At 37.1% G+C, this 23,131-nt stretch overlaps 1 protein-coding gene across 8 annotated transcripts in view; it reads left to right on the forward strand.

Moving 5' to 3' along the window:
* The window catches only part of LOC126253889 (protein lap4), a 564,085-nt gene that overhangs the window by 475,491 nt on the left and 65,463 nt on the right, over nt 1-23,131 (forward strand). For 7 of the 8 annotated variants that reach the window (XM_049955263.1, XM_049955268.1, XM_049955267.1 and 4 more), the window contains 3 exons: nt 4,238-4,645; nt 5,082-5,181; nt 19,914-19,970. In XM_049955263.1, coding sequence (XP_049811220.1) covers nt 4,238-4,645; nt 5,082-5,181; nt 19,914-19,970 — 565 coding nt within the window. The remainder of the gene's footprint in view (nt 1-4,237; nt 4,646-5,081; nt 5,182-19,913; nt 19,971-23,131) is intronic. The other variant, XM_049955269.1, reaches the window with a different exon arrangement.

Genomic DNA, 23,131 nt, shown 5'->3' on the forward strand with positions numbered 1-23,131 from the left:
TTGTCCGGACTACATTAGTTTTTCTTCCCTTGGAACAAAGTTTCATAGTTTAAAGTATTCCTCAAACTGGTACATTTTTAACATGATAGATGAAAAAGTGGAACATGTGAGAGTCTTAACAGTTCATTGTTGCCAAAAAAAGACAAATCTGTGGTGTGATGTTTGATCAGTGTTTGTTATATGCCTGTCATTCTCATTGTATATTATAATGTGAAATACTCTGCATTACATTTACAAATCATGTTCTTCAAGTCTTCCTCAAATGTACTTCTTTGCATCATTCTTGCCCAGTCTTATTCGATTAGTATAGAAAAAAAAAAGAAAAAATTAACATTCTTATACAACAGATGTTAGTTTTTATCTATCTTAAGCAATATGTAACAATTACTGAATTTCAGTTTAATTGTATGACTCCTTTTTTACATACAGATTTTAAAGTATACTTGTGCATTCTATTAATAAGTGAATCAAAATGGTATAATGCTGAGTGTGTGTTTTTATGATGTAATGAGTGCAGGCTTATCAGCTTGCTCTAGTGTACCAGAAACATAATTGTTCATATATTTTTATATAATGGTAAGATCAACAGTAATATCAAAAGTAGTAAGCAAACAAGAGAGCTGGTGGTTCTCTCAGACTTTAAAGACTGTATATATTGTTTAAAACTATTGTGAATGTCTGTTGACTTGTTTGTCTTTGCCAAAAATAAATGGACGTCTCATGCCAAAAAACTGAGTGAGAGGAGAACCACTTATATTGTTTGTATGTTGCAGCATATGTACTTTGTATAATATAGTGCAAAAGACTTCATTGATCAAAGATGTTTGTATAGTTGCTATTATTATATTGTCCGTCTTAACTCGTGGGATCACTTTACACAAGACCAAAAGTTAATATTATCTCCTTTAAACACTTTTATGTAGATATTTTTATGGTGTTGTCAGTATGAGTGATAAGTGTAAAAGTTTAACTAGCTGGTAATTGTTTGTTTGTTTCGAATGTTATTGTTGTATTGGCTGTGGGATGCAAATGTACCTCATTATATATATTTTTTGTTAAACATCTGACATAGTGTCATTTGATTGTTTATAAGACAATACATTTTGTAAAACATTAAAATATTTTATTCTACCATTCTATTTTTTGTTGTATCATAGTGTGAACTATGGATGGCTTGCATTTTCAGGCACTGTAATGTGTATGATATATATACACACAAGATGTATGTGACACTGATAAAACAGGAAACATTTGAAGAACTTCTTTTTGTTGTGTAACACACTTAATACAGCATTCAAGAACTAAATAGGCTCACTGTGTGTGTGTGTGTGTGTGTGTGTGTGTGTGTGTGTGTGAGCGTGAGAGAGAGAGAGAGAGAGAGAGAGAGAGGAGGAGGAGGAGGAGGAGGAGGGAGCAGGGCAGGGTGTTAAATTATTTCGGTTTGCCTGATATTGTCGGTCTCTTGTGTCATGTCATGAAGCCAAATAACTATTTCAGGAAATCTAAGAGCACAGGTTAGTTGTTTTGCTTAGAGGCAAATATAAATTTTTTGTCGTGCAATGCTACAAGTGGTAATCAAATGCACATGCCACTTCCTGTCATGCACATTTAAGCAGTGCATTTTCCCCCTTTGCCTGTCCCCTTGTTTTCCATTCTGCCTTGTCCATCTAACTTTCTGTAGTTTCAATGTGATATTGCTCTGAGTATTATTTTTCCATCTTTATTGTGAAATCATAAAATAAGAGCAGTTACCAGTGTTGCCATTAGGCCACTTGATTAATTCTGTTATTGTGAAAGTAATCCAAGTATTGTTGCTATGTGAAACATTTCTAGCATTTAAATTGACTCTCAGAAATTGTACTTCTATGTTTCTCTATGAAAAGAAATGAAGGGTATACGAAGTTATGAAGTTTACAAGGATGGGAGAAATCATGAAATTGAATTTGTTTTGAATGTACATGAGCACCAAGGCAGTCACACTGTGTTCAATACCTTCATAGCTTTCTTGGTGCATTTCCACCCAAAAAACATATTAAAGAAGTTGAATGCCTGTCTATTATAAAAAGCCGTTTTATGCCGTTTATAATAAAGAACACAATGTGCTGTACTATGCAATAAAATGGTTATAGTTCTTTCTCATTATATTCTTTCTAGCCACTACTTCTGTGTACCACCTAATATTGTTTAGGTCAGGATCAATCATAATTTCTGTCGTTTTCATAACTGGTAATATCTATATTGCCACGACACATTTCATTTGTGGATAACTAAGAGAAGCAAATAATATGAACAAAATATTATTTGACAATCACTTCATTTGTGCCATCCCAGTCCCCAATTAGCTCAAAACATCATTACTATTCTGCTTTTCTGTTCTGTTCAATTTTTACAACAGTTTAATAGATTTTTCAGTCGTGTAATGTGGAAATGAGTTTCACTGCTAGATACTATTGCTTCAGTTGACAGCTGTTTCCCCACTTTATAAATCCAAGTTAAATCTTTTACTGAAGCGTGTGTGACTTTTGATATTCTGAGACTGAATGTGAGAAATTAGGGTTAATTAAGTGGCATCTATAGAGCTAGGTTGAATCTTCAGTAAATCAACAAATATTTTAATATCCTTGGCTTTGTTTTATTTCTTCTTGTAGATCACTAACATATTTACCATGATTTTGACTGTTGGTGTTCCTTTCTCTACAATTTGCCGAATTTTGATATATTTACTCAGGACTGTAAAAGTGATAAGTGCTCCAGATGTAAATTTCAGTCTGCCTTTCTATACAGAGAACAAAACAGAAAATGACTAAAACAGATGTTACAATTTTGGGCAGATTCCAGAAGATCATGACATGAGCCGAGGTATATTTAGTGATTTTAGATTAACTGTTACAGTTATATTTATGTGGACAAAGTAGTGCCTTTTTCTTAATGTTTTACACTGGCAATACCTTCTGTCTGAGCTACAGTTGCAAAACCCAAGATTAATTTAACAGTTGCAGTGTCCATGTTAGTGAAAATTGAACCTCAAAGCAAATAATTACCTGCTCTCTAAGTGAATATATTAATAGTAGGGCTTGAGAATTCTAGTTTTACAATAATGGGATTAACAGTTTTATTTAGTTTTGTAGTTTTTCATTAAATAAAAACCTCATTATATATTAGAAAATGCCGATATTTGTTGTTTTACATGCATACTACTCAATAAAATGCTTTCTCTATGCCGTATGCTATACATCTGTAAAGAAAATAATGTCTGAATGAAACTAAGTTTCTCTCTTCATTTGGTTCTATTTCTCTCTTCATTTGGTCAAATGTTGTCTTTGCATCAGAAGACGTGTAGAACTGAGAAGGTTGGTACAATTTTAAATTTTTGGCACAGTTTTGAGCATGACAATCTGTTTAGCATGCCTCCTCTTGCTATTGTACCCACATCCTAACTTGTTAATAATAATAATAATAATAATATTGAGATTTTTTTATCATCCCCCTTTTGATGATTTATGGTGTTAAAGAGTTCTACTACATGTTATCTTTTTTTTTTTTTTTTTTTTTTTGCCACTAACATTTCAACCCCTTACCAAATATTAATTCAATTTCATTATAGATGATACAGACACTTGCAATGTAACTGTACTAAGTTTACCTTTCAGTTTGAAATATGTAAGTTTTATTGTCAGTGAATTTGAGAAAAATTGCATCTTATTCAGGCTTGTGCATGATTCAAGAAGTAAGTGTAAAGATTACCAAAACTCTCTCTTGCATTTCACTGTTCCTGCCATCCACTTGTAATTTGTGTTGAAATTTGTTCCTTCTTGATGTTTAATTGGTTTTCTTCATTTTTCTGTACCTGCAACATGCATAATAGTGTCTGACTAACAATTCAAGATGGCTGTCAGTTAAAGTTTATTTTCTTCTTTTCTTTCCATTTGATTTTTTTAAAATACAATTTTTTTAACTTTTTACTAAAGTGAATGGTCCTGCTTTTGTTTCACATGGTCCATATATCCTTAGATTTATTTTAATGAGCAAATTATCATCAATGCTGTTCAGCAGGATTTGCCACACATTTTCTTTTGAAGCTCTGCAGTTCATTTCAGGCCATTGTTGTTACTTACTGGCAAATATGAACTGCAGCACATGAAACTTTGACTGTCATGCGTCTTGAGTAGTATGTAATACTCTTCTTTCAAAGTAGCTAGTGAATTAATTATTATATTTCTGGTATTGGTTTATTCAGCTGCTCCAGAAGTCTGATGCTACCTCCACTACTACCCTTCCTCGCATGGGCCCTAGCTCGCCTGGTCTTGGTCAAGGTGCCACTCTGCATTATGCTACGTTATCCCAACAGACAAGCAATAGTACTCCAGCTGCTTCTGTAACTGGAAGAAACAATTCCACTTCTTATGTCCAAACATCCCCTCATCCAAACACTCCTCCTGTAGTGCAATGTGAACCAGCTACTTTTCCTAACCAGACATATCCTTCTATGCCTTTATACAGCCGCTATTCCACACTTCCTCCTAGCAATAACAGTGAACGAGTTGACAGTGAAGGCTTCTCCTCAGTGGAGGACTTGCTGGATCCCATTGCTCGCAGCAAAAAGCCTAATGCTCGCCTTTCATCCAAGAAGACTGATGCCATTGAGGTGGGTCTCCATTTTTGCTATGGCTTGGCAAAGTACTTTCTACTGGATAACACATGGAGCAAGTTGATAAAAATAGTCTTCTGTACTGAGCTTTACTAGTTTCTGATTAATGAGGTTTATTTAAAAAGTTCTTACTTTTGTTTGCTGTTTGTCATGAAGAGATTATTTATCTTCTTTATGCTTATAAATAAACATTGGTCTCTTATCTGCCCCCTCCCTCCTAACACATCGTCTCCCTCCCACCCTCCATTACTCTTTATTGCCATCTCCCGTGACACCTTCTCCCTGAATTTCCTTCTAAATTTTCAGCATGCTATTAAACAGAGTATTATTAAAAACTAATGCCCTTCTTTTGTACGAAGGTACATGAATAATTGTTACTCTCTTGCAAACTGTACTGTTAGCTAATAATTTTGCTACTGTTTTGTTTCTTTAGGCAGTGAACAATGCGGTTGCTAACAAAACTTCTGTGAGCGATAAGATGAAGTTTTTTGAAAAGGCAATGGAAGAACAGCATCAACCTTCTCCAAAACCAGGTAAAATAATTTCTGTGCCACTTTTTGTTTTCATTCGTCCAGTATAGTAAAAGTCAAACAATGGAAAATCCTGGATGGAATGTAACAATACCAGAGAAGGAAAGTTGCTGCTTACCATATAGCGGAGATGCTGAGTCACAATAGGCACAACAAAAAGATTCACACAATTATAGCTTTTGGTCGTTAAGTCCTTTTTTTCAGCAGTACACGCGGGCACGCGCACACGAACACACACACACACACACACACACACACACACACACACACACACACACACACACACACTTCTGCAGTCTAGGAGAGCAGTGTGGTTTCAGCTCTCTGAGACTGCAGACGTGTGCAAGTTGCGTTTGTGTGCATGCGTGTGTGCGCATGTGCGTGTGTGTGTCTACTGCTGACAAAGGCCTTAATGGCCGAAAGTTATAATTGTGTGAATCTTTTTGTTGTGCCTATCGCGACTCAGTATCTCCGCTATATGGTGAGTAGCAACTTTCCTTCTCTGGTATTGTTGCAATATAGTAAAAGGATTGACGTGTGTCATATGATACTTTGTTTTTGAAAATATTGTACTCGAAGTGTGATTAATTGGTCATGGTTTGGTTTCGTCCCAGTGACATGCATGGAGAGTGAAATGGCCAAATTACGTTGAAGAAAATAAATTTATTACCATTCTATAGAATGACTGATCTGTTCTCATATGGAGCAAGGGGAAAAGTGCTGCCTGTATTCCTTGATCTTAATCTCTCTTACCTTAATCTCATAGTCCCTAAATTAGATGTCTTATGCAGGCATATAACTTTTGCACAGTCTTTCTAAAACACTGCTTCTCTAAATTTATATAGAAAGGTTTTTGCAAGAAAGATGTCTTTCTTCAGTCAGTGTGTCAAATTAAATTCCCTATGCAACTCTATTACAATTTTTTATGGGCCCTATTGTTCTCTTATAATTTTAGTAACACATTTATGAATTCATTTTGTCATATGAATTGTAGGGAAATTTTTTATGTATTGTAGGGAAATTTATTGTGTGTACATATCAAGGAAATATAAAAGTTTGTGTGTTAGAGAAAATGGTTATGAACTGATTTAAAGAAGAGTACTGAGAGGTTACGTTCTTCCCACCCCTCCTCACTGCTTATCAGCAAACAGTACTAAATGAGGAGGAAATCTGGTGTTTACCAAACACTAAATGTTTGAGAAACATTGTGTATTATCAAAGCAAGGTAGGAAACATGGCAACTAAGAAACTGAATATATTTCTAATACTAGTGAGGAGAGATTCCTAAGGTGGGATTGACTTTCACAGCCATTTACATGGTGGTGTAGGTTAGGATACCAAGTATCCCATCCTAAAGCCATTCACATTGATGGGTCCTTGTTTATGAGTAAATGTCAAAAAAAGAAAAACAAAAAAAAAAAATTAAGCCTGCTACTCTACAGCATTATAATTAACACAATTCTTATGACTGCCATCATAATATACTGGATATCACACTAGACTGGTAAACCGAAGGTGGTGGGTTCAAATCCTGTCACATTCCTTCATGGTGTTTTGTTTTTGAAATGACTTCCATTGTTATTTTTTTTTCAGTATTTGGTTCAAATGCAATGCTTTTAAAATTCGTAATCCTTTGCCACATCATTTTAAACATCACACTAACTTTTTTGTTTTTTCTCATATTGGCTTCCTGCCATTGTTTTTTACATTTGGAATCTTTGTCCCCCTGGCTTTAATTATTTTTAGAAAATTTTATATCATAATATTTGGTTGTTTAAAAATACCAATCAAGTGACTTGGCAACAACAAGAAAATAGTCATCAGTATTCATTTTGTTGTGAAACAGTCACAGAAATTTATTTTTCTTTATTGGATGTACATTTTTTTTTTGGGGGGGGGGGGTGTTAATTGTCGTATAGACATTTAAAACACAATGCATAGCATAAGCCATTCATGACATTTCTTCATCAAAATCCTCCATTCTTTTGTCATGACATTTGTTGGTTGCTGAATTTATGTTGTTGCACATTTTAAATGCTGCACACACATGGAACAAATGCAAGAGGAAACATAAAATGAGAAATAAAAAAGAACTGATTTGTGATGGGTAACTGCAAATCGACCATGATTTAGAGCCCAATGAAGAAATAAGGACAAATAATGTTAATATGATGATTAAAATTACATAGCGGTTTTTAAAAACAATACATTTGATGAATCAATTAATTAAAGAAAAATAATGATTGAAGTAATTTTAAGGAGAAAAGGCTAATTTCTTTTTCATTGGTTACTGGTAAAGCAGGACCCACCAGGGTCAGCGGCTTCAGGATGTCATACCTAGTATCCTAACATACACCATCATATAGGTTGTTGAAAACGTCGATCCCAGTACTGGAAACATCTCATTGTAGGACATAAGATTTTATTTGTGAAAATTGTGTTTCTGTAATGATTATAAAACTACAGGAAAAGCAGATTTTTCCCATTTCAGTAGCCTATGTAGAATGAGACTTTACTAACCATCTGCAAGTTGGAACTGACATGGGTGCGATTTTGTGGAAATACCATGATGATGTGCACACAAATGCACCTATACAACGAACAAAGAACAGTTTTGTTGCAGAGTGTGCCATTTGATGTCCGATGCTTGGTGATTAACGCGGTGAAACGTGGTGTGATGGTCATATCTGACTAGAGAGTATGCTACATTTTACCTGAGTAACTAACTGTGTGAAAGTTTTCCACATGGTGGGTACAACATTTGTTCATTGATGACTGCAAACAAACAAGTCATATTTTCTCACCTATGTTTGGACTGTTAAAAAGGAACTTCTGTGTATGTTTTGCATCAGAAATGAACCAGCATTGAAAACAATTGGTGAAAGCTGGCTGCCTGGCTCTAAGAAAGGCAGCCATTGACTATCTGTTAAAAGTATCCAGATGCTCACATGAAATGCAAAATTGACCACTAGATGTCGTAAAAGGCAGACCTGCCAGTATAAAAGCAGGTAAGGAGTCTTGGTTTGTCAGTAGAGAAGCAGGAACAGCAGAATGCCAGTCAGGAGAGCTCACTGACTTTGAACATGGATAATCATTGGAGAAATTTCGACCCTTCTAAAACTGCCCAAGTCAACTGTTGGTGATGTGATTGTAAAACAGAAATGTGAAAAGAACAACCACTGCCAAACCAAGACCAGGCAGACCTCATGAACTGTAAAGAATCGGGTGAAATCAGCAGAAGGAATCTCTCATGAGTTCTGATGTTCTACCAGCAATCCTGCTAGCATAATGATTGTGCATAATGTGTTAAAATTAATGAATAGATATGGTGGTCGAGCAGCTCCTTGTAAGCCATACATTTGTGTAGTCAGTGCTAAGTGACACTTGATGTGGTTTAAAGAGCGATGCCACAGCACAATGAATGACTGGAAATGAGTGATTTGAAGTTATGAATCACATTATATCATGTGGCAGTTTGATGGCAGGGTTTGAATTTGGCAAATGCCTGGAAAAATGTTACCAGCTACCGTGTGAGGAGGAGATGTTGTTATGGCATGGGGGTGTTTTTAATGGTCAAGATGTGGTCCACGTGTTGCAGTTAAGGAAGTGCTAAGTGAGGAAGGATATGAACACATTTTACAGCATTTTGTACTGTGAAAAGTAGGGAAGCAGTTCAGAGACAATGATTGATTGTATCAATATGTTGGTGCTTCGTGTCATAAAGCAACATCTGTGAGGCAATAATGTGTATACAATAACATTCTTGAAATAGGCTTGCATGCCCAGACCTGCATGACCTGAACCAAATAAAATGCCTTTGGCATGACTCAGAACATTGCCTTCGCTCCGGACCCCAGCGTTTTTCTCTGGTATCGGCTCTTGAGGAGGAATGACCTGCCATGTTCCACAGACATTTGGACATCTCATTGAAAGTGTCCCCTGCAGAGTTAAAGCTGTCAAAAAGGCAATGGATTGGCACATCCCATATTGATGTCCAGATACTTCTGGTCAGATAGTGTGCGCCAAAAGCTTATGGTCATTATTTTTTGGGATGTAACAGGGATTATTCTTACTGATTAGCTAGTATAAGAAAAATTTTCTGTATGAATTGAGTGAGAAAGCTCATGAATATAAGCCAATACTGACAAGACATCGTTAATCCAATGCATCTGCGAACAAAGCTGCTGTAATATCGTCCACTCTGCTCATCAAATTTGTAGAAGAAGTAGTAGTAGTAGTAGTAGTAGTAGTAGTAATTTATTCCCCAGTCAATCACTTTTAGGTGGACATTGGACTTGTCGTACTACCTTTTATGAACAAGAAACATAATTCATATATATGGGCATATACATAATTACAGATAAGTTTCAGAAGATTGGGACAGGTTGTTGACCATGGCCTTATAGTAGGAAATATTCTTGCATCTGCCTGAAATTTACCTAAAATCACAGAAAACTTAAGTCGGGATGGTCAGATGCAGATTGTAGCCTCCATCCTCCCAATTATAAGGTGTCTTCGCGGCCATCTTTAAATCGTTTAAACCACTCAAACACTTGTGTTCACGATAAACAATCGTCGCCGTACACTTGTTGTAACATTACAAACGTTTCACTTGCAGATTTTCCTAGTTTGAAACAAAATTTGATGTTAACAGGCTGTTCTTTCTGTACACTCTACATTTTCCGACGCACAGACAAAACGTCAACTACTTAAAACAGACGCCACGGGCAGACTGAGTGCAGGAGGCAGATGAAACTCGAGCAGTAGGCGGAGCGAGAGTCACGTGACAGGCCACGCGACTTTCAGCCTTATTGCATTCGTTTTATTGTTTCACCAGTACTAGTCTGGTTTTTTTCTAGCCACACCTCGTATTCATAATGTTATTGTTGCAGTGTGTACTATCTACTCTTTCAGCTTTTTAAATGAAGTTTCTAGAATTTTTCATTTTCTAGCACAAGTTTTGTGTTATTTGATTATCACAATGTGTTGTACAGCTTGCCATTTATGTTTCTGCCAGGCGCTTTCATTTTGACAAACTCGCTCTTTGGTGTGAGCAATGGGGACATATGAACACTCCAGCGATTTACCTGAATGTGGAGGCAACCAAGGCATTCTTGTCATTCTTGAACATCTTTATGGAAAGCCTTGGAGGATATCCCAGCTTACAATGCTAAAAAGCGTTTATGTACTTTTCTCTGCCTTGAGAAATAATTTTGAGGCTCAAGATTACTTCTCGTGTCACTTCATATTTCTAAATGCTAATCTGTTTTTTTGAGGAATTTACATTACTTTTTTATCATTCTGTGGTAAACTTACGAGGTAACTGAAATTTGTATTTATGTACCTTTATTCTTTTTAAGGATAACAACTCCTGTAACCTAAACAAGATTTTTAGATATGTCTCTTCTAGAATATCTTATTAGTCTATACATTGCTATTTTTGCACTTTCCAGTAGGATATATGGTATTTCCCGTAGGATATCGGCCATTTCAGTGCTCTTAACATCCACTTAGTTTCTTTTCTAAATATTCGAAATAAAACTCTACATTGTACAAGAAATGGTAATTCATAATGTCCCTAATGTCCTGTCAAAATTTGAAATGCCATCTCGCCACTAATTGCTGTTCACTTTTTAGACATTTATCATTTCTTATTTTACTCAAGGCGAATATTCTATTCAAGCAGCTCTGCTCTCTTATCTTCATATGAACTTCTAGGCATATTTGATCTTGTTAGAGTCAGCAGTATGATATTTTTGGAGTGATCAGTATCCATGGATTTGTTTGTGAATCTTTCCTTCAACTTGTAGTTGGTGAGGGCTGTTGATGTATTGGGAGATGGCATCAACAATAATGAACAGGGTTCCAGGTGGTAATGGGGTGTGGATGGTCAAAAGTAGGTGAAGATAGTGGTTAGTATCAATGACTTGAGCGGCTAAGCTTTGGGCAGTTGGTTGGAGGTGGTGGTGTCATCAAGAGTGGAAGTTTCTTCAGTGGGAGAAAAATAACCCTTCTTCACCAAAAGATCCCTCCCGTGTAGCCTAGCCACCCATGGATGGCGTATCTGCAGTGATGAGAACCCCCTTGCTCAGTATGCTGAAGGCCTCAGAAAGGCCTTCGCCGACAGGTTATACTACCTAAACCTAGTCCACAAACAGATTTCCTGTACCATATACTCACATGTCCCCATTTGCCTTGTCACCTAATCTCACCCTGGACTGGAACCACTGACCCACATCCTTCAGTAGGCCTTTATCTCGCATACTGTCCTGAAGTGAGGGACATCCTTCCCGAGACCATTCCCACCCCTCCTAAATTGGTATTATGTCACCCAGCCAACTAGTCCATCCCTATGCCACTCCAACTCCTAATCTCTTGTCACAGGCATCATCATCCCCATGGAATACCATGGTGCAAGACCTGCCCAATCCAGCACCACCTACTCCAGTCCTGTCACAGGCTTATCCTACCCCGGGCCACCTGTGAAAGCAACCATGTCATATACCAACTCTTCTGCAAACACTGCACAGCGTTTAATGTTGGTATACTATCACTCAGCTGTCCACAAAGATGATGGCCATCACCAAACTGTTTTCAAGAACAAAGTTGACCATCTGGTGGCACAACATGCAGCTGAGTGCAACATGTTCATTTTCAGTGGCTGCTTCACAACCCAAGCCATCTAGATCCTTCCCTCCTCCATCTGGTTCTTTGAACTGCGTGGTTGGGAGTTATCCTTACAGCAGATCCTCCACTCCCGTAATCGTCCTGGCTTTAATCTCAGGTAACCCACAGTTCCTGCGCCCTCCACTCTACGGTGTCTCTTTCCTCCAACCAAATCAGCCCCTCCCAATTCACATCACCACGTAGCCTTCAGCATGTGTTGTTTCCCACCTGACACAACAACTGTATCTGCCACCCCTCCCTCAAGCATTCCTAGCTGTCAATCTGGTCTTCCTCCAAGAGGCTAGCTCTCAACCCCAATCCATCCCCTCATGTATAACAATAGGTGAGTGATTGCGAAAGCATAAGGTAATGCAAGAAAATTTCCTAAGAATGTGGCTTCTTTTTGTGATCCAGTGTTTGCTGTCAGATTTTTGCACAATTACACAGAACAACTTGCCTTAATCTTACCAGGCAGAAGTAGCACTGTGTGTTATGCAAATTTAAAACTTGCACCATCAAGTAACTGTAATACCAAAATTTTTGAAACTTAATATCTACCCAGTAGTAGTTGTTATGAAGACTAAATCAGATTTTTGTGCATTTCATTAGAGGAATTTCACATCTGGAACTGCTATAGATTTAGTGCCTGGAGAAACTAAAGTGAAATATTGAGAAAATGATATCCCATCTACAGAATGTTGCAAAAGAAAGGAAGTTTTATAAGGAACTGTCAAAAAGGCTAAGGAAAATTTTGAAGGTAGTGATAAAACTTGTCTACACTACAGTTTCAACTTGGCCCAGCATGTTCACATACTCAGTAACCCATTTTAGCGTGGACCTGTTTATTGTTGGCACCATTCAGAATTTAAATATTTGGTTGGGGCTGTGTGTGAGCATGTAAACAAACAAACAAATTAGCTATGCCTGGAAAGTGTGCAGACTGCAAAAGGGTCCAACATCATTGTTTGTCTTTTCCACAGTTTTTGTAAAATGGCAGTCGTGAAGAAGAAAGCCTTCATTTGTGCTGAAAGTTGTCCAGGACTAAACAGAACAATATCTTATTAGGATATTGTCATTAGAGAATCTGTGATAATAAACACAAGAGAATTGTTTTGTCATTTAAGCCAGTAGGCCTCACCAAATTTGTGTGTGATTGGGCAAATGTCCCTCATGTCTCTTTCATACAAGAATTTCCTGAATGCATTGAGAATTTTACACCTAACACACATGTTGACTCCGCTGTTGCTGTTGGCAAATGAAAAAGGTGAAGTTGCTGTGAATACATATATCTGCCTAAATTTCTTGAAGAGTAGTAATGCTAACAAAGCACCTCAAGTAAATGGAAATAACCATTTTGAGTACGTTAATTATAGATGCAGTGTACAATGCAAAATGGACATTGATGTAAATGAACTTGAGCCCTGCACCTTCCCTGAAGACAATGGGCCCCTTGGGCTTCCTTCTGTATTAATTACAGCAGGAATGATAAGACAACAAAAATATTGCCTGATTAAAAAGGTCAGGACATATTGTGAATAAGGATAAAAAGACATTAAGTGCCATGAAGTAGAACCAGAACCACAAGTCAGTGAGGATTCTGAGGAAGAACCTGACTAACCAGGTATTCTAGAACCAAAGAACAAGAGATGAAAATGTTCTTCATAAATGATTGAGAACTGCTTCAGACACAATTGTTTAGAAGTATAAAATCAAATAGTTTGGCCACAATAAAATATGGGATCTCAGTAATCTATCTTAGGGTTTTGTGAATTCAACATTTTTTTTTCTGGCCTCCTTAATGGCTCCAAAATCAAAACTGCTTACAAAACATGCCGTAATGTAGAGCAAAAATATTAGTATTTTTAAAAGGAAGAAGAAGAACGTGGCAAAAAAAAAAAAAAAACACCTTCAGTACAGTGTCCATTAATTTTTCTCAATTTGGTACCAGGTTTTTGGTTTTAAATTTAAGTGCCTTGTAATGTGCTGTAGGTCTGAAGGAGTTAACCACTTAACTTGTAATGTTAACTTCAATTACTCTGTAGGATTTGACAATGGCCACTTTTAGGTTAATCTGTATGTGGAGATGCTGAGTTGCAGATAGGCACACCATGAAGACTGTCAGAAAAAAGCTTTCAGCCAAACAGCCCTTCATCAGAATTACTTAAACACACACACACACACACACACACACACACACACACACACACACACACACACACACACGACCACAGTGTCTCTCTCTCTCTCTCTCTCTCTCTCTGTGTGTGTGTGTGTGTGTGTGTGTGTGTGTGTGTGTGTGTGTGTTTTTTTTGCCTAGTTCTGATGAAGGCCTGTTGGGCCAAAAGCTTTGTTTGACAGTCTTTTTGTTGCGCCTATCTGCAGCTCATCATCTCCTCTATGTGGTGAGTAGCAGCTATCCTTTTCATAATATTGTCAATTTTTGCTCTTGTTTACACTTGAAGATCCAAAGTATTGACATTGCAAGATAAAGAACCTTAGTTCTCTTTGAGGCACATAAGCTGTACTTGAAGAAATGAATGTGCCAACGTGTAATCTGTATTTAGTGAACATATGTCAACATTTACATTTTGAACACACAGTATAACAAACATTCATGAAAGTGATTTCATGAAAAACTGAAGTTAAATATTAGCTTTCTTTATCATAAAAAATATTTCACATCATATTGTAAAGACTGCATGAAGCTGCTTCTTCTAGACAAAGCATGTTGATCATAAAATGCGTGTAAAATTTGCTGTGGACGAACAGACACCGTAGTTCCTTTGGGCTTGGCCTGCAATGCTATACCTATCCTTTTCTGTTCAACTTGAAACAGCCACCCATGTCTGCCATTTGCAGTCACAGACAGAGTCCAAAGCTTATTTCTATGTACAAAAAACAATCATATTAGTTATAGATTAAACTGTCAGCAAAACAAAAAAAGTAAGAGGAATCATGGTTTTTGTCCAACAGGAAGATATTTGATTATTGAATGTAAATATTAATGGTGTGTGTTATAACCATTTTGTCAGTTGAACTGAAAGAAAAACAATTAAAATATGAAAGTAAATAAAACATCAATATGTTTGAAGTAAATCAGCATATTGTCATCTCCCAAAAAACAGTGTGACAAATGAGAAGGGAATTAAGGAAATTTAATTATAAAGCTAGATGAACAGAATTATAAGAGGTATCATGAAAATAGATTAAAAGGAAAGAAGTAAGAAACAAGGATGTCCTGGATTATAAAATAAAAAGCAGTGCTATGGAGAAATGAAAGCTTTAATGTATGTCAGGGATTTTGAAAAAGGTAATGAGAGCGGATGGGAATATTGTGGTTATGTTCAAGGAAATATGGCAATGTGAGAAAGGTGATGAGCATAGGATTGTATAAGAAAAAGAGACATCAGATAGACAAATGAGAACATTTCCACATAAACCCAAAGAAGTCATCATGTGCTGTTATTTCTTGTTGATGGATCTAAGTCAAGATGGTGTTCGGTCTGAAGACTGGTTTGATGCAGCTCTCTGAATACTCATTGTAATCTACATCAACCTGACCAAGCTTCCTGGAGTCAAGCCGTGGTGACCATCTACAATTTTTACCTCGTCCTCTTTTCTCTCCATAACCATACTGTCACTTGCATCACAATGTGTCCTATCGGTCAGTCACTTCGTTTAGTCAAGTTGTACCCTGAATTTCCTTTCTCCTCGATTCATTTTAGTGTTTATTTGTTAATTACCCAATCTAACCATCATATCTCCATCATTCTTCTGTAGCACCATTTTTAAATCTATTCTCCTCTCATCTGTACTATTAATTGTCCCCATTTCACTGATGTGTAAGTTTACACGCCAGAGAAATACTTCCAGAAAAGATTTTATATATATGATGTAAACATATTCCTCTTCCCAGAAAAACCTATCTTGCTATTGACAGCTTGCATTTTGTATCCTCTTTAATTCCGTCTTCATTTATTTTACTTCTCAAATAGCTAAACCTACCTACTACAATGTCCCAGTTCCTGATCCAATTCCATCTTTACTAGATTTACTTCAACCACATTTCATAATTGTATTTTACTTTCGTTTATGTCCTATTGTAACTTCTTTCTAAGATGCTATCAATTTGAATAAACTCATCTTTCAAGCCATTTGATTTCCTGACACAATTGTAATGTTATTGACAGAATTATAATGTCATTGTCAAACTTTGATTTTTTGCTTCTGCTCTCTATGCTTTAATTCTTTTTCCACATTCCTCCTTGGTTACCTGTCCTGCTGGTACAATGTATAGATTGAATAAAATCTGTGGTAGGCGACAACCCTGTCTCTCTTTCCCTTCTTAACTACTGCTTCTCAATTGTGTTCTTCAGTGTAAGTTGCAGATATCTTTGTACTCCCTGAATTTTATTCCTGCTACAATCAGAATTTCCAAGAGTATATTTCAGTCAACATTATCAAAGGTTTTCTATAAATCTACAAATGCAATGAATGTAGGTCAACCTTCCTTTGATGTATCCTCCAAGATAAGTTATAGGGTCAATATTGCATCTTGTTCATCTAAATTTCTCCAGAAGCCAAACTCATCTTCTCCAATGTCAGCTTCTGTTAGCGTTTCCATTATTTTTTGAATAATTTGTATTAGCATTTTGCAAGCATGATTATGAAACTGATATACTGGTAATAGTCACACCTATCAGCACCCACTTTCTTTAGAATTGAGCTTATCAAATTCTTCTTGAAATTGGAGGGTATTTTGCATGTCTCGTATATCTTGAATACTGGATGGAACAGATTTATCATGGTTGATGTGCCCCATATAGTACCAGCAGTTGTTGTTGTTGTTGTTGTTTTTTTAAAAAAAAGACGTGTTGTTGAGTCATAAACTGATATTCTGTGGAAGGCTGATGTGAATGATTCACATAGGTTTTCATTGTGGACCATCTTCCTAATGCAAGGCCAGTGGGTATTAACTGTGTGTGCAAGGGCTGATTTATTATTATTTATTAGACCTGAGTCGAAACTAGGCCCCGGGAGTAGACAACATTCCATTAGAACTACTGACGGCCTTGGGAGAGCCAGTCCTGACAAAACTCTACCATCTGGTGAGCAAAATGCATGAGACAGGCGAAATACCCTCAGACTTCAAGAAGAATATAATAATCCCATCCCAAAGAAAGCAGGCGTTGACAGATGTGAAAATTACCGAACCATCAGTTTAATAAGTCACAGCTGCAAAATACTAACGCGAATTCTTTACAGACGAATAGAAAAACTGGTAGAAGCCGACCTTGAGGAAGATCAATTTGGATTCCGTAGAAATATTGGAAGACGTGAGGCAATACTGACCTTACGACTTATCTTAGAAGAAAGATTAAGGAAAGGCAAACCTACGTTTCTAGCATTTGTAGACTTAGAGAAAGCTTTTGACAATGTTGACTGGAATACTCTCTTTCAAATTCTGACCACGGCAGGGGTAAAATACAGGGAGCGAAAGGCTATTTACAATTTGTACAGAAACCAGATGGCAGTTATAAGAGTTGAGGGGCATGAAAGGGCAGCAGTGGTTGGGGAGGGAGTGAGACAGGGTTGTAGCCTCTCTCCGATGTTATTCAATCTGTATATTGAGCAAGCAATAAAGGAAACAAAAGAAAAATTCGGAGTAGGTATTAAAATCCATGGAGAACAAATAAAAACTTTGAGGTTCGCCGATGACATTGTAATTCTATGAGAGGCAGGAAAGGACTTGGAAGAGCAGTTGAACGGAATGGACAGTGTCTTGAAAGGAGGATATAAGATGAACATCAACAAACGCAAAATGAGGATAATGGAAAGTAGTCGAATTAAGTCGGGTGCTGCTGAGGGAATTAGATTAGGAAATGAGACACTTAAAGTAGTAAATGAGTTTTGGTATTTGGGGAGCAAAATAACTGATGATGGTCGAAGTAGAGAAGATATAAAATGTAGATTGGCAATGGCAAGGAAAGTGTTCCTGAAGAAGAGAAATTTGTTAACATCGAGCATAGATTTAAGTGTCAGGAAGTCGTTTCTGAAAGTGTTTGTTTGGAGTGTAGCCATGTATGGAAGTGAAACATGGACAATAAATAGTTTGGACAAGAAGAGATTAGAAGCTTTCAAAATGTGGTGCTACAGAAGAATGCTGGAGATTAGATGGGTAGATTACATAACTATTGAGGAGGTATTGAATAGAATTGGGGAGAAGAGGAGTTTGTGGCACAACTTGACTAGAAGAAGGGATCGGTTGTTAGGACATGTTCTGAGGCATCAAGGGATCACAAATTTAGCATTGGAGGGCAGCGTGGAGGGTAAAAATCGTAGAGGGAGACCAAGAGATGAATACACTAAGCAGATTCAGAAGGATGTAGGTTGCAGTAAGTACTGGGAGATGAAGAAGCTTGCACAGGATAGGGTAGCCTGGAGAGCTGCATCAAACCAGTCTCAGGACTGGAGACCACAACAACAACAACAACAACAACAACAACAACAACATTAGATTATACCCTCCTCCCTCTTTCCCATCTTCCACTTAAAAGCTAGAATTAATAACTTGAATGGGAGCACATGTTGTGATAGAGACTAAGGATGAATTCATGTATTCAATTGTTTTAGTGTTAGATAAAATAGACCTACTGATAGGAAGCTGCAGCTGCCATTGTGAGGATATGAAGGCCCTCATTTCACTGTGTGACTTCCATGAAGTGTATTTTTGGCACAAAATTTATGCCATGTTTACACATGCCATTATGATTAATTTATGTTGTCTGCCTGCAAAAGTGGTAGAATATTGAATCAAAGAAGATACTATGCAGTGTGATTGATTAATTTGTTCATCGTTAAAAGTGAACCGTGGTAATTTCCGTGCTGTGTGTGCCTCGAACAAAGTAAGTCATGGAAGTATAGAATTTATGGTCTAATGTGATGAGCATATAGGATGGCAGTTTGTTAGTAAATGCACAGTAGCAAGAAAGATTGTACTATATGATACATCAGCCTACAGCTTAATTCTGATTTCCAGTGCTTGTTCAGTGATGCCTGTTTCGCAACTTAAAGCAGGATTTGCCAAAGGAAGTACGTTAGCTGTAAGGGATTTTTGATTTGAGCCAAAAGTTACTGGAATATTATGGCATCAAATTTCTATGATATTTTTAAGTGTCTTACACTGATTGAGGCATGAGTGGTGGGATTAAGGAGGAGGCATGTGGCAGGGAGGGAGAGGGAGAGGGAGAGGGATAGCAGGGTATGCGGGAAGCCTGATGTAAGGGGGCAGTGAGGGGAGAGAAGTAGAGAAGGGGAAATAACTTGTAGGTGTGTTGTCAGGATAGATGTGCATAGTACTGAAGTGGGAGCAGGAAAGGGGATAAGTAGGTGGAAGGCAGGGTTTAGCAAAGGTTTAAGCTTGGGGGGGGGGGGGGGGGGGTTACGGGAATGGAGGATATGTTGTTGGCAGAGTTCCCACCTGCGCAGTTCTACTTTTCAGTCAGGTAGGGATCAGTATCTCAATTCAACTCTGATCATTTCCATACCAAAATTGTACTTCACTGGTGCTAATCTCATACTATAATGCTACGGAACTATTTACCATCAACAAAAGTGTGGTGTTCTTAGTGATATTAACAATAGCTTAGTTTTTAATCTCCTGATAGAATGATTTTCTGCTATGCTATTGCTCATGAGCTTCTTCCTTTGAGCTGCTTACTCCTCCTCTAATCACATCTGTAGCACAGTTTTAGTTCTGAGGTTAGCATATGAAACAAAAATACATAAACATATAATTAACTGGCAAAAAATTAATCACTTACTATTGACCTGTAATTGAGTGTGGTGTCATGGTCTTTCTTGTGACAATACTCAGCCTACTTTGGCACATCACACCTTTCCTGAGCCAGTACTCTGTCTTAAATGGCCTAATCATTTATAAGAAGTTAATTCTATTCTGCTTGCCTTCCTTCTTTCCTTACAATGTCTTCTGCTGTATTTGTTTTTATAAAACATGAATTGTGCTAAAACTAACAAATTTATTCTTTTCTTTTTTTACATTTTTACAGAGAAGGTCTTTAGTTTCCTGAGCCAGGATGAGGTAGAGCGAATGAAACAAGAAGAAGGTACTGTAATCATAGTTTAATCGTCATTTTTGTTGAATAATAGATATAGACATTTACTAATTTCTCATCATTGTTTTTGTGCATTATCAGTAGATAAGCAGCTATCATTAGTGCTTAAATAATGAAGCTCCATTCATGTGCGTACAAATTAAAACTACAAAATATATCACTATATAGTTAGTCAGAACAGTGTAGCCATACAGGTGTGTGTGTGTGTGTGTGTGTGTGTGTGTGTGTGTGTGTGTGTGTGTGTGTGTGTGTGTGTGTTGTTTTCTGTGTAGTTCTGAAAAAGGATTCATCCAAATACTAGCAAAGCTCTCTGTCTTATTTATGTGCCTTGCAACAACTCAGTGACTCTAATATGCAGTGAGTTATTACCTCTACTCATTAAATTATTTCCATTCTGTGAGGAGTTCTGATACTGTACTGACATATTTAATACATTTTTTCCATTTTACAGTTCTAGTGGGAGTAGTTCATGTGTAATAAGTGAAGGAATTGTGAAAATTAGCATGTAAATAATTTCTCAATAATTTTAATGTTAAGTAAATTTTCTGCTGTTGTTGTACGTATTCCCACAACAAATTTTCGAACACGTCCTTGAAATTTGTCACGATGATCGTGTACAGTTGATGGAAGATGAAGTATTTCCACATGACCTGTTCAGTTAGAATAAATTATTTATGCTGCACTGTTTTGTTGACCAAATTAAACAATAAAAATCTATACAGGCAAACTAGATGTAATAGCATACTCACATAGATATACATAGGTGTTTACATACAATGGATGTGGTCATATCCTTGTGATTATATGTCAAACAGTAACATCTCAGTGTATGAGCAGGCTTAGCATTTTCTCTATAGTTGAGCACAGCAGTCAGTACAAATTACATAAAAATTGAGAGTTACCACTTCTGTGTTAGGTAGTTTGACCGTAAAGGATATATAAAGCAGCATGTTGATAAATCTGGATGTTTTCATTCCACAAATAAGAATACATTAAGAATGTGGTATGAAACAAACATGGGAAGGAGAAGTTCGCAGTGGTGAAAGTTTGATATCTTCATTGAAGATATGAAATTATCAATCACTCAGTGCATTTATTTTATGTTGATACTAAATTTGACATAAGTTAAACATTTTGTATGTTCAGCACAAAATTGTATATAATTAAAAAGACGTGCTTTTGAGATGCAAACATTTCAGTTGTGTATTATTTGCCAGTATAAAAGAAAAGATTGATTTTTTTTTAATTCTGGGGTAACAACCAAAACTGATCTTGGAGCAAAAACATATTATGATCAAAGTTTCTGATTTATCTTTGCATTGTTTGTTGTTAGTGATTAATTTCAGCCCCCTTCTCCACATATCTCTAAGAATTTACAAAACAGTTCTTATGATTTGGCCAATAAAATTTCTTTCCATCCACATTGAGAAAATCTGTAAAACCTATGTGAAAGTTTCATTGATGCAAATTGACCACCAAAATGTACTAGTGAGACTAAGTAAAATTATTATCTTCCCTTCAACATAGTCACCAAAATAAGAGCAGTAGCTCAAATGGATCAGTACTGGGATACAAAGACTAGTAGAATGAAAGATATTATCTGAACATTGAGACAGAATCATTTAGAGGGAGCATAGGAAATACTAAATGACGCATGTTGAATAGGCATTTGATTTCTGTTACTTATAAACAGGATATTGCACTGCTCTCTGACTAAATTTTATAGTGACAGTTCAAACATAATTGAAGTTGCAACAAGCAGAGCATGTTTCTTTCGAGAGATGATGTTCTTTGACACTTCACTTAATATATTCATTGTAATGAACACCTCAGCAGATCTTCTTCTCGGGACAGACGGCTGCATCGATCTTCACGATACTTCTACAGTACCTGTTTTCAGACAATGCCTGCAAAACCACATGTATTTTCATATGAAACACATCCAATAATTTAATTTAATTGGATAGATAAAAATTCTACTGACCAAGCAGTGGCAGAACATGCACATAAAAGAAGGTTCTAATTAGGCAATCTTTCACAGGCAGTGGCTCCTTTTTCAGGCAGAAAGGTTGAAGGGGAAGGGAGAGGGGTGAAGGAAAAGGACAGTAGAGGTCTAGGAAAAGGGTTAGATTTCGGCAAAGTCACCCAGAACTGTGGGTCAGCGGAGACTTACTGGACGGGATGAGAAGGAAATACTGATTGCTGTGGACTGCATTGGATGAGATTCGAAAACCTGAGAGCATAAAGGTGGAAGATAGGGTAATATTCAACCCAGAGATTACTGATTAAACATCATGCATGAGTTAATAAGAGTTGAAAGCTAAGTGCGTTGTACATAAGTGGAGGTGGGAGAGGGAGGGGTGGTAAAAAGTAGATGTGTAAGACATGAAGAAATGCTGAGACGGAAGAATTTAACATAAATTAAGGCCAGGTGGGTGATGAGAACTGACATGTTATTGAATTTCTTACCCCACCCAAAACATGCACCCCTACATTTTTCCTTCTTCCTAAGATCCACAAACGCAATCGTACTGGTTGTCCTATAGTTGCTGGCTTCAAAACACCCACCAAACATATATCTGCGTTAGTTGATCAGCACCTCCAACCCATATTACAAATACTTCCCTCCTTTACCAAAGATACCAGCCATTTCGTAGATCATTTAAAATCCGTGCCCATCCTACTCCCACCACACACCTTGCTTGTCACCATTGATTCTCCTCCCTCTACACCAACGTCCCCCATGTACATGGTCTGTCTGCTGCTGAACATTTCCTCAGTCAGTGCCCACCTGATTCCAAAACTATGACATTGTTCCTACTCACCTTAATCAGCTTTGTACTTACCAACAACTACTTCACCTTTGAGGGGCAGACACACAAACAGATCAGGGGTATGGCCATGGGAACCAGGATGGTGCCTTCCTATGCCAGTCTTTTCATGGGTCACCTGGAGGGGGCTGTTGTGGGATCCATAAGCCTTTTTGGCTCCTGGTTTGGTTTAGATAAATTGATGACATCTTTGCCATATGGACTCATGGTGAGGCTGACCTCTTAAAATTCTGGGATCTCTAACTATATTTTCCCAATTAAACTTCATATGTTCCTATTCTGAATCCCATGTCACTTTTCTTGATGTTGCTTTCATTCTCA

This window comes from Schistocerca nitens, chromosome 1 (genome assembly GCF_023898315.1).
Source record: "Schistocerca nitens isolate TAMUIC-IGC-003100 chromosome 1, iqSchNite1.1, whole genome shotgun sequence".
NCBI lineage: Eukaryota > Metazoa > Arthropoda > Insecta > Orthoptera > Acrididae > Schistocerca > Schistocerca nitens.